Raw genomic sequence first — 13,452 nt, 5'->3', positions numbered from 1 at the left:
TTCATTCATTGGTACTGTCTCGATTAATTAATTGAAATACCTTTGCGAGGCCTACCTGCATGTGTCCTTTAGCATGGTAAGTAAGTGTATGTGGGTTTATAGTAGACAGCAAACTTTTGTGCGCCTTAAGAGAGATTTGGTCGAGGGGCCCCCCACCTCACAGGCAAAATGTTCTAGTGAGTTTTAGTCTGCGTATATAAAGAGGCGGCTCTGAATCGAGTGAATTTAATTTGGTAGCACACGCAGCCTACCTTGGGAACAATTAATTTAAGATACTGCGACAAAGGGGCGGCAGGTAGCCTAGTGTTTAGAGTGTTGTAACCGAAAGGTTGCTGGATCGAATCCCCAAGCTGACAAGGTAGAAATCTGTCCCGACCTGACAAAGTAAAAATCTGTTGTTCTGCCCCTGCATTACAAACAAACAGGAGGCATGTTGCACAGTAAGTGTTGCATCGGTTTTTTTTCTCATTTTGAATAGAAATGACATATAAATCAAAATAATGTACATTAATGTAAACAATGTCATTTATATCAGCACTATTTGTCAAAATATGACAAATATAAAGGTGCATTTATTCAGTGTTATACCTTCTTCACAAGAAACTCTTTCCAAAAGATAAAGAGAAAATCATCCATACAGTGTTAATTTTGGCACTCTTTTTTTTTTTGATTTGGTCTAGTCTTAGTAATTTTGACTAAAATATCATTATGTTTTAGTCACATTTTTGTCATTTGAATATCTCATTTAGTCTAATTATTGTCAAAATGTACGAAAACACTGGGTCATTTTTGTCAACTATATGCCCTTTCATTGTAGTCACATCACATTTGCCTCAACCTATAATAAACACAAATCACTGATTTCCATCTGGACAAACATATAATACAAAACATGGTCCTATCGACATATTTTTCTGCATAACATCCTATTGTCTTCCCAACAGAAGAAAATTTGACAAACATACAGTACCAGTCAAAGTTTGGACACACCTTCTCATTCCAGGGTTTTTATTTATTTTTTAAAACTATTTTCTACATTGTGAATAATAGTGAAGCCATCAAAACTATGAAATAAATCATGTCGTAACCAAAAAAGTGTTAAACAAATGATATTTATATTTGGGATTCTTGAAAGTAGCCACCCTTTGTCTTGATGACAGCTTTGCACGCACTTGGCATTCTCTCAACTAGCTTTATGAGGTAGTCACCTGGAACGCATTTCAATTAACAGGTGTGCCTTGTTAAAAGTTAATTTGTGGAATTGACAAGGTAGGTCAATTGTGTTGTGACAAGGTAGGGATGGTATACAGAAGATAGCCCTATATGGTAAAAGACCAAGTCCATATTATGGCAAGAACAGCTCAAATAAGAAAAGAGAAAGGACAGTCCATCATTACTTTAAGACATGAAGGTCAGTCAATACGGAACATTTCAAGAACTTTCTTCAAGAAAGTTTCTTCAAGTGCAGTCACAAAACCCATCAAGCGCTATGATGAAACTAGCTCTCATGAGGACTGCCACAGGAAAGAAAGACCCAGAGTTACAGTTCATTAGAGTTAACTGCACCTCAGATTGCAGGCCAAATAAATGCTTCACAGAGTTCAAGTAACAGACATATCTCAAAATCAACTGTTGAGGCTGTGTGAATCAGGCCTTCATGGTCAAATTGCTGCAAATAAAGCACTACTAAAGGACACAAGAAGAGACTTGCTTTGGCCAAGAAACATGAGCAATGGATATTAGACCTTTGGTCCTTTGGTCTGATGAGCCCAAATTTGAGATTTTTGGTTCCAACCACTGTGTCTTTGTGAACGGATAATATCCGCATGTGTGGTTCCCACCGTGAAGCATGGAGGGGGAGGTGTGATGGTGCTTTGCTGGTGACACTGTCGCTGATTTATTTAGAATTCAAGGCACACTTAGCCAGCATGGCAACCACAGCATTCTGCAGCATTACGCCATCCAATTTGGTTTGCGCTTAGCGGGACTATCAATTGTTTTTCAACAGGACAATGACACAAAACAAACCTCCAGGCTGTGTTAGGGCTATTTGACCAAGAAGGAGTGTGATGGAGTGCTACATCAGATGACCTTGCCTCCACAATCATCTGACCTCAACCCAACTGAGACGGTTTGGGATGAGTTGGACCGCAGAGTGATGGAAAATTAGCTACGAAGTGCTCAGCATGTGTGGGAACTCCTTCAAAACTGTTGGAAAAGCATTCCTCATGAAGCTGGTTGAGAAAATGCCTAGAGTGGGCAAGGTGTCATCAAGGCAAAGGGTGGCTACTTTGAAGAATCGCAAATATAACATATATTTTGGTTACTACATGATTCCATATGTGTTATTTCATCCCTTTGATGTCTTCCCTATTATTCTACAATGTGGTAAAAATATAGAAAAATCCTCGAATGAGTAGGTGTGTCCAAACTTTTGACTGGTACTGTAAATAAGAATAAAATTGTATTTGAATTATCTGACCATGTAAATTCCTAATTCAGCCTACATAGATATTGCACAGTACATACAAAACAAACAGACATGAGAGAAAAACTTAATCACCAGATGGTGCCGCAAAGTAGTATGGATTGCACCGCCGTCATTCGGTCATTACCATTGTTATGAATGTTTCACAGACGCCACATTGAACAGGGGCTAATGATTTTGAAAGGGAGCTAATAACTATTTCACCCAGTGATGTATTTGAGTCACTGAACATCAAGTCCGAATCAAGTCCCAAGTCCCCTGTGCTCGAGTCCAAGTCACAAGTAAGGGGCTGAGTCCCAGTGCTTGAGTCCTGGTCCAAGTGCTCAAGTCTGAGTCACTGGGTCCACATTAACTCAAAATATAGTTATTTACCCAGTCAGACTTTGTGTAGTGGCAAGAGGAATTTCAATAAATTGTTTACAATCCCTTTTGCTTTCTCTCTGTGCCACAAAATGGTTGCATGTACAGTGCCTTCGGAAGGTATTCAAACCCCTTGACAATTTGTTAGGATTATTATTCAAAAATTGTTCTAATATTGATTTTAAAAAGTGTTTTCCTTCATCAACCTACACACAATACCCCATAAGGACAAATCAAAAACACGTTTTTAGAATTTGTAGCGAATGTATATAAAATAAAATAAATATCACAGACGCTTTACTAAGTACTTTGTTGAAGCAACTTTGGCAGTGATTACAGCCTCAAGTCTGCTGGGTAGGACGCTACAAGCTTGGCACACCTGTATTTGGGGAGTTTTTTACTTTCTTCTCTGCAGATTCTTTCAAGGTCTGTCGGGTTGGTTGGGGAGCGTTGCTGCACAGCTATTTTCAGGTCTATCCAGAGATGTTAGATCGGGTTCAAGTCCAGGCTCTGGCTGGGCCACTCAAGGACATTCCGAGACTTGTCCCGAAGCAACTCTTGCGTTGTCTTGTCTTGCTGTGTGATTAAGGTCGTTGTCCTGTTGGAAGGTGAACCTTCGCCCCAGGCTGAGGTCTTGATCGCTCTGGAGCATGTTTTCATCAAGGATCTCTCTGTACTTTGCTCCGTTCATTTTTTCCTCAATCCTGACTAGTCTCCCAGTCCCTGCAATGAAAAACATCCCTACAGCATGATGTTGCCACCACGATGCTTCACAGTAGGGGTGGTGCCAGGTCTCCCCCAGACATGACACTTGACATTCAGGCCGAAGAGTGTAATCTTGGTTTCATCAGACCAGAGAATCTTGTTTTTTCATGGTCTGAGAGTCTTTAGGTGCTTTTTGGCAAACTCCAAGCGGGCTGTTATGTGCCTTTTACTAAGAAGTGCCTTCCATTTGGCCACTCTACCATAAAGGCCTGATCTGAGGAAAAGAGGAACACTTGACAACAGAATCTGTATATGAAATGCAGTGAGAAAAGTGGGAGGGTTGAACGAGACTACAAATTTAAAAGACGGCCTACTTTTCTATAGCCTACTCAAGGAAGAGAAAAACATAGCTAGACTGTTGTTTTACTATTAAACACAATGCTGTTACTGTTTTTAATTTGGTAAAGCAGCTTGTATTTCTTAACCAGCAAAGAGTATTCTAGCTAACTAGAAGGCTGGTGGTGTTGACTGGTTAAGGTGAATCAAGAGAGTCACCTGGGTGATTATTTTAGTCACTATTTTTGTTGGTGAAATGAACAATGACTCCATGATGGCCCAGTCCTCTACACAAGCCGAACCAGATACTTTACAGTACAATGTCACGTCAGTGACGAAAGTGTTCAACTTAAATAAGATGTACCACTATACAATATTTCAGGCCCTGAGTTTTCACCAACCGGGAACAACTCTAGGCCCTACCTGTATCACATAAATCCAAAGTTTCCTCAAAAACATAGATTAATCAGCATTGTTCTTTGGACGGCCTGAATATGCATGTTCAGAGCTCTATATGAACCCCATGGAGGTGCAAGGGAATAGCAGACATAGCCTGGTCCCAGATCTGTTTGTGCTGCCTATAGGTGTTGGCAAGACAGCACAAACAAATCTGGGACCAGGCTGTAGCAGAAGTGCTGTGGGATTAAATGGAATTCTCAATTGTGCAAGTCGCGTCCATGTTAGGGTCTTGGTAACGGGAGTTGGGCGTAACCTGGACTTGGGAGTAAGGGGGGTGAGACTGGGGGCAGTGGCGGATACCAGACAGATGGAAGGTCATCTGACACCACCACTGCTGAGTAGATGGGTGGTATGTCCTCTATCACCGCTCGGTAGGAAGGTGGAACGTCCTCTGGGTCCTTTGGGTCAAACTGCAATGGAGAGGAGTCAGGTTCATGTTAGTGCCAAGTTGAACGGTTATAGTCACTGATACCTCTGTGTGTAGTTTCTGTTTCTTCAAGAGGAGTAGATCACTTAAAAACTGAATGTGAAGTGATCATATGTTGCTAGTAGTTCGGTCAATAGACTGCTTAGAAGATTGCACTGCCCTTTTTTCTAGCCTAATTCAAGTGAAACATAGTGAGCACAGCATTCAGTCTGGTTTTGCAAGGCTGATGTTTCCCCCCTAAATTACAAAATGGGGGAAAGTGTTGACAGCCGCTGAAAGTCTTTATAATCAAGATGTCTGTTGACAGTTTGAGGAGGTCAACCTAGCAGTGGAGGGATGTCGTACCGGAGTGTATGGCGGTGCAGGGTTGATGAGATCCACTGAGCTATACGGCGGCAGTTCTCTATAGGGAGGTCTGTAGACTGTCGTGGGTAACGGTGGAGGGGTTGGGGCCCTTGAGCGCCGAGGAGGTCTACTGGGGGGACTTGCCTCCTCTCTTCGTCCTTCTGTCCTCTCTTCTTCATGCATAGGGATGACATAGACAGAGGAGTCATCTGACTCTTCTTCCTGAGTGCATGGCCATTTTCTACGGCAACACAGCAGGTACAGTGCTATGCACATCAAAGGCGTGATTAAGAACCTGGGAATTGTAGTTTGAGGAATGTAGGATTTAGTCAGGAGTCAGTCAACTACAGCCAGAACTACAGTATATATTACACTTAGGTTTGATGATGACTGATGACCATGGAAGTGACAAGGATTGCCACTTAGTTTTGCTCTTGGACATCTTTGTAAAACTATTCTCTGTACTGTACAGTTGAAGTCGGAAGTTTACATACAGTTAGGTTGGAGTCATTAAAAGTTGTTTTTCAACCACTCCACAAATAACTTAGTCGGTTAGGACATCTACTTTGTGCACGACACAAATCATTTTTCCAACAATTGTTTACAGACAGATTATTTCACTTATAATTCACTGAATCACAATTCCAGTGGATCAGAAGTTTACATACACTAAGTTGACTGTGCCTTTAAACAGCTTTGAAAATTCCAGAAAATGATGTCATGGCTTTAGAAGCTTTTGATAGGCTAATTGATTTGAGTCAATTGGAGGTGTACCTGTGGATGTATTTCAAGGTCTACCTTCAAACTTAGTGCCTCTTTGCTTGACATCACGGGAAAATCAAAAGAAATCAGCCAAGACCTCAGAAAGAAAATTGTAGACCTCCACAAGTCTGGTTCATCCTTGGGAGAAATTTCCAATTGCCTGAAGGTACCACGTTCATCTGTACAAACAATAGTACACAAGTTTAAACACCATTGGACCACGCAGCCGTCATACCGCTCAGGAAGGAGACGCATTCTGTCTCCTAGAGATGAACTTAATTTGGTGTGAAAGTGCAAATCAATCCCAGAACAACAGCAAAGGATCTTGTGAAGATGCTGGAGGAAACAGGTACAAAAGTATCTATACCCACAGTAAAACGAGTCCTATATCGACATAACCTGAAAGGCCACTCAGCAAGGAAGAAGCCACTGCTCCAAAACCCCCATAAAAAAGCCAGACTACAGTTGCAAATGCACATGAGAACAAAGATCATACTTTTTGGAGAAATGTCCTCTGGTCTGATGAAACAAATATAGAACTGTTTGGCCATAATGCCCACCCGTTTGGAGGAAAAAGGGGGATGCTTGCAAGCCGAAGAACACCATCCCAACCGTGAATTACCGGGGTGGCAGCATCATGTTGTCGGGGTGCTTTGCTGCAGGAGGGACTGGTGCACTTCAGGAAATAGATGAAATCATGAGGAGGAAAATTTGATGGATATATTGAAGCAACATCTCAAGACATCAATCAGGAAGTTAAAGCTTGGTCGCAAATGGGTCTTCCAAATGGACAATGATCCCAAACATACTTACAAAGTTGTGGCAAAATGGCTTAAGGACAACAAAGTCAAGGTATTGGAGTGGCCATCACAAAGTCCTGACCTCAATCCTATAGAAAATAAGTGGGCAGAACTGAAAAAGCATGTGCGTGCAAGGAGTCCTACAAACCTGACTCAGTTACACCGGCTCTGTCAGGAGGAATTGGCCGAAATTAACCCAACTTATTGTGGGAAGCTTGTGGAAGGCTACTCAAAACGTTTGACCCAAGTTAAACAATTTGAAGGCAATGCTACCAAATACTAATTGATTGTATGTAAACTTCTGACCCACTGGGAATGTGATTAAAGAAATAAAAACTGATATAAATAATTATCTCTACTGTTATTCTGACATTTCACATTCTTAAAATAAAGTGGTGATCCTAACTGACCTCAGACAGGGAATTTTTACTTGGACTAAATGTCAGGAATTGTGAAAAACTTCTTAAAATTATAAACTGGGTGGTTCGAGAACTGAATGCTGATTTGCTGAAAGCTGTGGTATATCAGACTGTATACCATGGGTAGGACAATACATTTACTGGTAATCAGTTTACAATAGTAATAAGGCACCTCAGGGATTTGTGGTATATGGCCACTAAGAACAGCCCTTAGCCGTGAATATTGGCCATATACCACACCCCCTCGTGCCTTATTGCTTAAATATAACCTAATGTTATTGCACACATACTGTTGTAATGTGTAGCATATAGTACATCCACATCGGTGTGTAAATTGGAACATCAGTATGTTTGTTTCCGTTTGGTAGAGGTGGAGATCACAAAATAATATGGAAAAAGAGAAAGACTTACTTTATCATATCAAGTAACCAACTTTCATTCTGCATGATGCGCAGTCTGTTGTTGTGGCAGGCGTCTGTCTCCGTGTGGAGAACACACAAAAGAGAATCCTAAGGTACAGTTCAAGGAAATTCCTTACGTTTCTATCCAGCAGCCTCCTCATCACTATTAGAACTTTCAACAGCTCTCTGTGAATCAACAGTAAGCGCTTGTCAATCGGTCATGTTCAGTTCCTATTCAACGTCAGACTCAGCTTCATGACCCAGAAATAACCCATCTCAACCCTTTTCTGTGACCGGTTCAGAACCACTTACATAGTACGTTCTCAGAAGTCATTGTATTTTCTAGGTGCCCCAGATGACATAAAATGTAGGTAAGAATTACACACGTCTGCATCCTTTACATTTCCTCTAAAGGCCAAACGGAGCAGATTTTGAGCAGGACACTGACCACTGATCAGCAGAGACAGATGTGATCAGGGGTGTATTTATTACGGAAACTGTCTACCGTTTAAGAATCAATCGGAAGCAAACAGAGCAAACAAAACGTTTTGCAACAGAGTCGGAGTAATGATTTATACCCCTGAAGTCACAGGCAACCGAATAAGCTACATTTAATTGTACAAGTTTGACCTCTTTTACAAATGAAAACGAGTAAACTGGAGCATAAACCTTTGACCCTTTTGTCCATAAATGCCCAATGACAAGTGTGATCATTACAAAGCCCCTGTCAACAACCATTTAATACAATGGTACAATCCAATAGAAAAGTATACACTTTATACACTGTTACAAAGAGGGAGAGGCATAGTTGTTATGGTGCCTCCCTCTACCCAACCATGACCATGTTAAAATAATTGAACTGGGTTGAATGAATTTGGACCTTGTATGATGTACTTACGTTTCATTCGGACTTCAAAGTCTAATGAAAATCAGTTGGATTTGGAGTAAGACAACAGTCATGCAATATCCTGTCACCAATGATTACTACATTATTACTGCATTTCGTATTAATAGATGTATTCAAAATGCACCTTACCTTAACAACCAAGACCTCTGAATGTACAGCAACCTGTATGTCGACCTGTGAGTTGCTTTCATACTCTTGTCACAGGAAGTACGCAAAGACAAACTTTTACAGCCTTATTGACCTGTTCAAAGATCCTAAGCATGTTTACTGTCAGGTACTATCAGTGACGCACAACACTTTGAAGCTACGCCTGCGTCCCAAATAGCACCCTATTCTCTATTTAGTGCACTTCTTTTGACCATAACTGCACCCAAAGGGCTCTGGTCAAAAGTAGTGCACTATATAGGGAATCAGGTGCTATTTGGGACACATCCTACACCAGCCAATTGCTTTGAGGCACATGGAATGGAGACTCAAGTGGAGATATTAATAAACATACTGTATAAGAGATATGATATAGATGTGTAAGACTATTAGAGGGAGGGAAATGAAGAATATAAGGCTAATGAGAAAAACAAGGGGTCCACGTTAAGGCATGTAACTGAGGAATGCAGTCTAGGCATTGTTGGGACACGTCGTGGTAGTTTGGATGAGTGAGACCCACAGCTGCTTTACATCGGTAGGAATGTGCACTTTTGGAGGGATTTTGTGAGATATATGTAGGCTATAGTAGCCTGGTCCCAGATCTGTTTGTGTTGTACGGTCTTCGTAGTGGTGTGGCGTTGTCAAATGCATAATAGAGTAAGTATATAACTGAATAACTGTATAACTGAATGGCTGAATAACTGTATAACTGAACGGAGAACCATAACATAACACTGGTGGACATAGAGGTAGTTTCTGCAAAACACAACATAGCAAAATATAGATTTAAAAACGTCCTTTAATGCAGAATCCTGTCATCAATATACTTGCAAATTGAAATAAATCTAATTTTGTTTTATACATATTCATAAAAACTCAATCATGATCACACACTGTATTCAGGTTACATACCATATTCAGTTCAATTCATTGCTGTGCCATGTTATCATGTAATCCCTACATAGCAGAAGGTAGATAGAGAAGACACGTAACAATATAAGTTATGGAAGAGGAGGAGGTGGGGGTGGTGGAGGAGGTGGGGGCACCTTAGTGGAGGTACCAGGGAGGGGAGGAGGAGGTGGTGGAGGAGGAGGAGCATTACCCATCGAACCAGGTGGAGGAGGAGGAGGGGGGAAGCCATTTGATGAACTGGGAGGAGGTGGAGGATGAGGAGGAGTATTACCCATTGAACCAGGTGGAGGTGGAGGAGGAGGGGTGAAGCTATTTGATGAGCTGGGAGGAGGTGGAGGTGGCGGAGGAGGTGGAACATTACCCATTGAACCAGGTGGAGGAGGAGGAGGAGGAGGAGGGGCGAAGCTATTTGATGAGCTGGGGGGAGGTGGAGGTGGCGGAGGAGGTGGAACATTACCCATTGAACCAGGTGGAGGAGGAGGAAGAGGGGCGAAGCTATTTGATGAGCTGGGGGGAGGTGGAGGTGGCGGAGGAGGTGGAACATTACCCATTGAACCAGGTGGAGGAGGAGGAAAAGGAGCAGGGGCGAAGCTATTTGATGAGCTGGGAGGAGGTGGAGGATGAGGAGGAGTATTACCCATTGAACCATGTGGAGGAGGGAGTAAGCTATTTGATGAGCTGGGTGGAGGTGGCGGAGGAGGTGGAGCATTACCCATTGAACCAGGTGGAGGAGGAGGAGGTGGAGGTGGCGGAGGAGGTGGAGCATTACACATTGAACCAGGTGGAGGAGGAGGAGGAGGGGGGAAGCTATTTGATGCGCTGGCAGCAGGTGGAGGAGGGGGTGGCGGAGAGGGAACATTAGGGGATGCATTTGGTGTAGGAGGAGGGGGAGGAGGGAGGTTATTCGATGAGGTCATGGAGGGTTTAGGAGGAGGAGGACCAGTGCCCATGGAGCCAGGTGGGGGAGGAGGAGGAGGTGGGATGTTGGAGTCAAACGTGGATCCAGGAGGGGGTTGTGGGCAGTTTTGGGTGAGGTTTGAGGAGACTGGCAAGGTGGGCACCGATGGTAGGGCCACGTTAATGCCAAGATTGGACCTGGGAGGGTAGAATGAGAAGGTTCCATTCAATGGATGTATCACTTTATCTTTGAGGCAGTTAAAGCCATGTAATACTAACAGATGGTACTGGTTTTAAGGGCCCGATTTCATGATGAGTTTTACTACAGTATGCTAACAGGTCCTATCCCATCACCACTCACCACCCTAACTAGCGCTGTGCTTACCTATAGAGATCCTTATTGACGCTGGCTGAGGAGGGTTCCCCAGGCTGGGTAGCAGGAGCAACGGGACACTCCACAGGGTGGACACAGACACTCCCTGTACTTCGCACGCTCTCTGTGGTCCCTGTTCTTTTCCGAGGCTGCAACTCATTGAGCTGGGGAAGACAATAAATGAAGAAAAACACCACAAACATATTACTGCTCTAAAGTCTAGATGGCACAATAACATTGCTCTGTCGGGATTGAATTACAAAGCAAGTAGGTGCTAATAAGTAACTAAGTGCTAGTAATTGTAATTACAATAATGTAGACTGCGGTTTATTATCTGTGGACAGTCGATCAATATCATATTACAGAAAAACAATGCTAAGCCTAATGGGATAAAATGTATCCATAAAGCGAAACATTCTCCCAGCTGTCCTCACGTTAAAGCTGTGGCCCAGTGTGTCCAGTTCGGTGAAGGACATGGGTCTTCTGATGTAGCAACCCTCGAGCTCCCGGCCAGCTTTGGGAGGGCTCATTAATTTGGCGCAAGCCAACTTCGTTACTGTGGTGAAAATTCCCATCTCTCTCCGAGACACCTTCTCCTGATGGATAGCTACAGCCTGGGAGATAGCACAGGTATTACAACACCGAGTTTAGGTCCCAAATGGCACCCTGTTACCTATATAGTGAGGTAGTGCACTATATATGGAATAGGGTGCCATGTGGGACGCACAACTGTACTGTATTTCACCTATTGAGCAAAAGCCCCGTACTGTAGCGTAGCCTCATGAGCTAACTGACGGATAAAGCGACAGTGTTTCTCACCAGAGAGAGGAGGTTGAGGGAGTTCTCCATGTCTTTCAGCTGCATGGCCTGGGTGTCCAGCAGTCTCAGGACAGAAGTGGCTAGGCTGTTGATCTGGTAGGCCACACTGGCCAAAGCCTGAGTGGTCAAAGCCTTGGTCTCCTCCAAACCCTTCCATGTGTCCTCATCCTTTAATCATGTTTCAAGCATTATTTTCTTGGCAAAGGTATGATATAGCAAAACTTCTTACAGTGTTCGTATACTTTTCGACACAATCAGAATACTATGATAAACAGAAGAGTGCACAACTTGCCCTTTCATATGCCTCAATGTTCCCTCAAAATGGGGAGGCCTAAGGCTTTAAATTAAAATGTCAAATGTTTTATAACTACGTTATAAAGAAGGCATCGTACCGTTTTTGTTTCAAAGACAGAAAGAGAAAGAGCACAGCAAGCAAGTAAAAGTAATTCACAATTTCCCCCAAATATATTAAATAAACAAATAACTAGACTAAGCCTATTAGAATAATTCAGTTGGCTAATTCTGTTATCATTGTCAAAAAATACTCACCTGTAGGCCTAAATAATTGTTTTCACAGTAATCGGCCACTTTGTGAAGGTTGTTATAGTTGTCAATAAGCGCCTTTCTCGACGCGGGAGCCTCTTTTAATATTTGCGTAGCAAGTTCTGAACACTTCGTTTGCTCCGTCATTTTAGACTTTGTTCGGTCCGGAAAGAATGTGCAGAAGTTAACTACAAAGTAAAGGTGTGTCAAACTGTGGGTGTGTTCTTATATCAATAGTCGAGGAGGACGAACGAAAGCGTCCCGCTAGCGAGCTAGACTACATGGGTGCATTCATTACTCCGATTCCGTTTAAAAAAGTTTGAAGTTTTGCAAAACTGTTTCTAACGGAAACCGTTTACTCCAAACGGAAAACTTTTTGCAACGAAAACGATAGTTTCTAATAGACAAATACAGGTAGGTTCCTCCCCGGTTCTTTCAGTTTGCTCTGTTTGGTTCACTTTGGTTCCTAGAGTGAACCCTAAACGGTTTCTGTTGCAAAACGTTTTGCAACGGAATCTGACTATGAATACACTCCAGGTGAAGTGACAGGCGAGGCATGCATGCTGCTGCAAGGAGTTTCTGCTGAATGCGGAACAACCGCAAGGTATGAGTTTTGACTCCAACTAGGCTACGGTGTTAATATTACAGGCTAAACTTAAAAAACAACCATACGATTTAGCACGGCTGATAATCATCTAATAAGGTAGCCTAAAGCTAGGCTACTTGAATAATCACCATTTTATACAGTGAAATTATTTAATTTATAGGCCTATGTTTTTAATGTCAGCACCCAAATATCGATTTAATTTATTTAAATAACATTGCTTAGGCTCGCCTTTTTGGTTATTTTTCTAACATAGTCTTTATTTCAAAGACCCCAAATGAAAGGAAATGTGCAAGGTCCATAAATACATTAACAGGATAAAGCCTTCTCTACTGAACCTCCACTAGAGGTCAGTCTTATAATGCATTTTCTACTATGGCCTCAGCAGTTCAAATAGGTCCCTTCTCATTAGCTACCTACCTACCTGCCTACCTATCTGTCTGGGCTATGTGGCTAGCTCTATCTATATATCCATCGAAATCAATATCCTACTCTATCTCCATAATGGCATAAAATTATGATAATATGTCAAATCTATGTTTTTGAATTAAAAAAACGTATCCATCCATAAAGGGAGTTCCTCCTGTATATTTGCTGCATTGCAAGTTACCTTCTGTTTTGCCATGGTCATTGATAGGCTCCTAACAAACAAGCTTGCCACGAAGATTGTAAAGACTATACAGCCTTTGATCCACATGAATGAAGTCAATCAATCAGTGAAGTGCTGCCATGTATCAATGTCTAGGGGCGG

General features: G+C 42.3%; 2 protein-coding genes across 2 annotated transcripts; both read right to left on the bottom strand.

Moving 5' to 3' along the window:
- Window positions 1–525: 525 nt before the first annotated feature.
- On the bottom strand, window positions 526–8,576 carry LOC139368112 (uncharacterized). Its single transcript, XM_071106688.1, has 4 exons — window positions 8,539–8,576; window positions 7,513–7,580; window positions 5,121–5,415; window positions 526–4,758 (listed from the first exon to the last, which is right to left on the bottom strand). The coding sequence occupies exons 2-4, from the start codon at window positions 7,545–7,547 to the stop codon at window positions 4,570–4,572; spliced, it is 519 nt and encodes a 172-aa protein (XP_070962789.1). The 5' UTR covers window positions 7,548–7,580; window positions 8,539–8,576; the 3' UTR covers window positions 526–4,569.
- A 758-nt stretch (window positions 8,577–9,334) lies between these two features.
- LOC139367493 (ABI family, member 3b) lies at window positions 9,335–12,363 on the bottom strand. Its single transcript, XM_071105721.1, has 5 exons — window positions 12,104–12,363; window positions 11,555–11,722; window positions 11,170–11,349; window positions 10,748–10,899; window positions 9,335–10,560 (listed from the first exon to the last, which is right to left on the bottom strand). Exons 1-5 carry the CDS (start codon window positions 12,242–12,244, stop codon window positions 9,555–9,557), a joined length of 1,647 nt encoding a protein of 548 aa, XP_070961822.1. The 5' UTR covers window positions 12,245–12,363; the 3' UTR covers window positions 9,335–9,554.
- Window positions 12,364–13,452: the final 1,089 nt, after the last annotated feature.

The sequence above is a fragment of the Oncorhynchus clarkii genome, chromosome 16, assembly GCF_045791955.1.
Source record: "Oncorhynchus clarkii lewisi isolate Uvic-CL-2024 chromosome 16, UVic_Ocla_1.0, whole genome shotgun sequence".
Lineage (NCBI taxonomy): Eukaryota > Metazoa > Chordata > Actinopteri > Salmoniformes > Salmonidae > Oncorhynchus > Oncorhynchus clarkii.
Note: the sequence above shows the minus strand (reverse complement) of the source record. Positions and strands in the feature narration are given on the sequence as shown.

Excerpts from the sequence above, each read along its gene's own strand:
- LOC139368112 (XM_071106688.1), bottom strand. The coding sequence starts at position 7,547 with ATGCAGAATGAAAGTTGGTTACTTGATATGATAAA. Across the intron at positions 5,416-7,512 it reads TGGTTACTTGATATGATAAA|GTTCTTAATCACGCCTTTGA; the intron begins GTAAGTCTTTCT and ends TACAATTCCCAG. Across the intron at positions 4,759-5,120 it reads CTGCACCGCCATACACTCCG|TTTGACCCAAAGGACCCAGA; the intron begins GTACGACATCCC and ends TCTCCATTGCAG.
- LOC139367493 (XM_071105721.1), bottom strand. The coding sequence starts at position 12,244 with ATGACGGAGCAAACGAAGTGTTCAGAACTTGCTACGCAAATATTAAAA. Across the intron at positions 11,350-11,554 it reads CCCTCAACCTCCTCTCTCTG|GCTGTAGCTATCCATCAGGA; the intron begins GTGAGAAACACT and ends GCTATCTCCCAG. Across the intron at positions 10,561-10,747 it reads GTCAATAAGGATCTCTATAG|GTCCAATCTTGGCATTAACG; the intron begins GTAAGCACAGCG and ends CTACCCTCCCAG.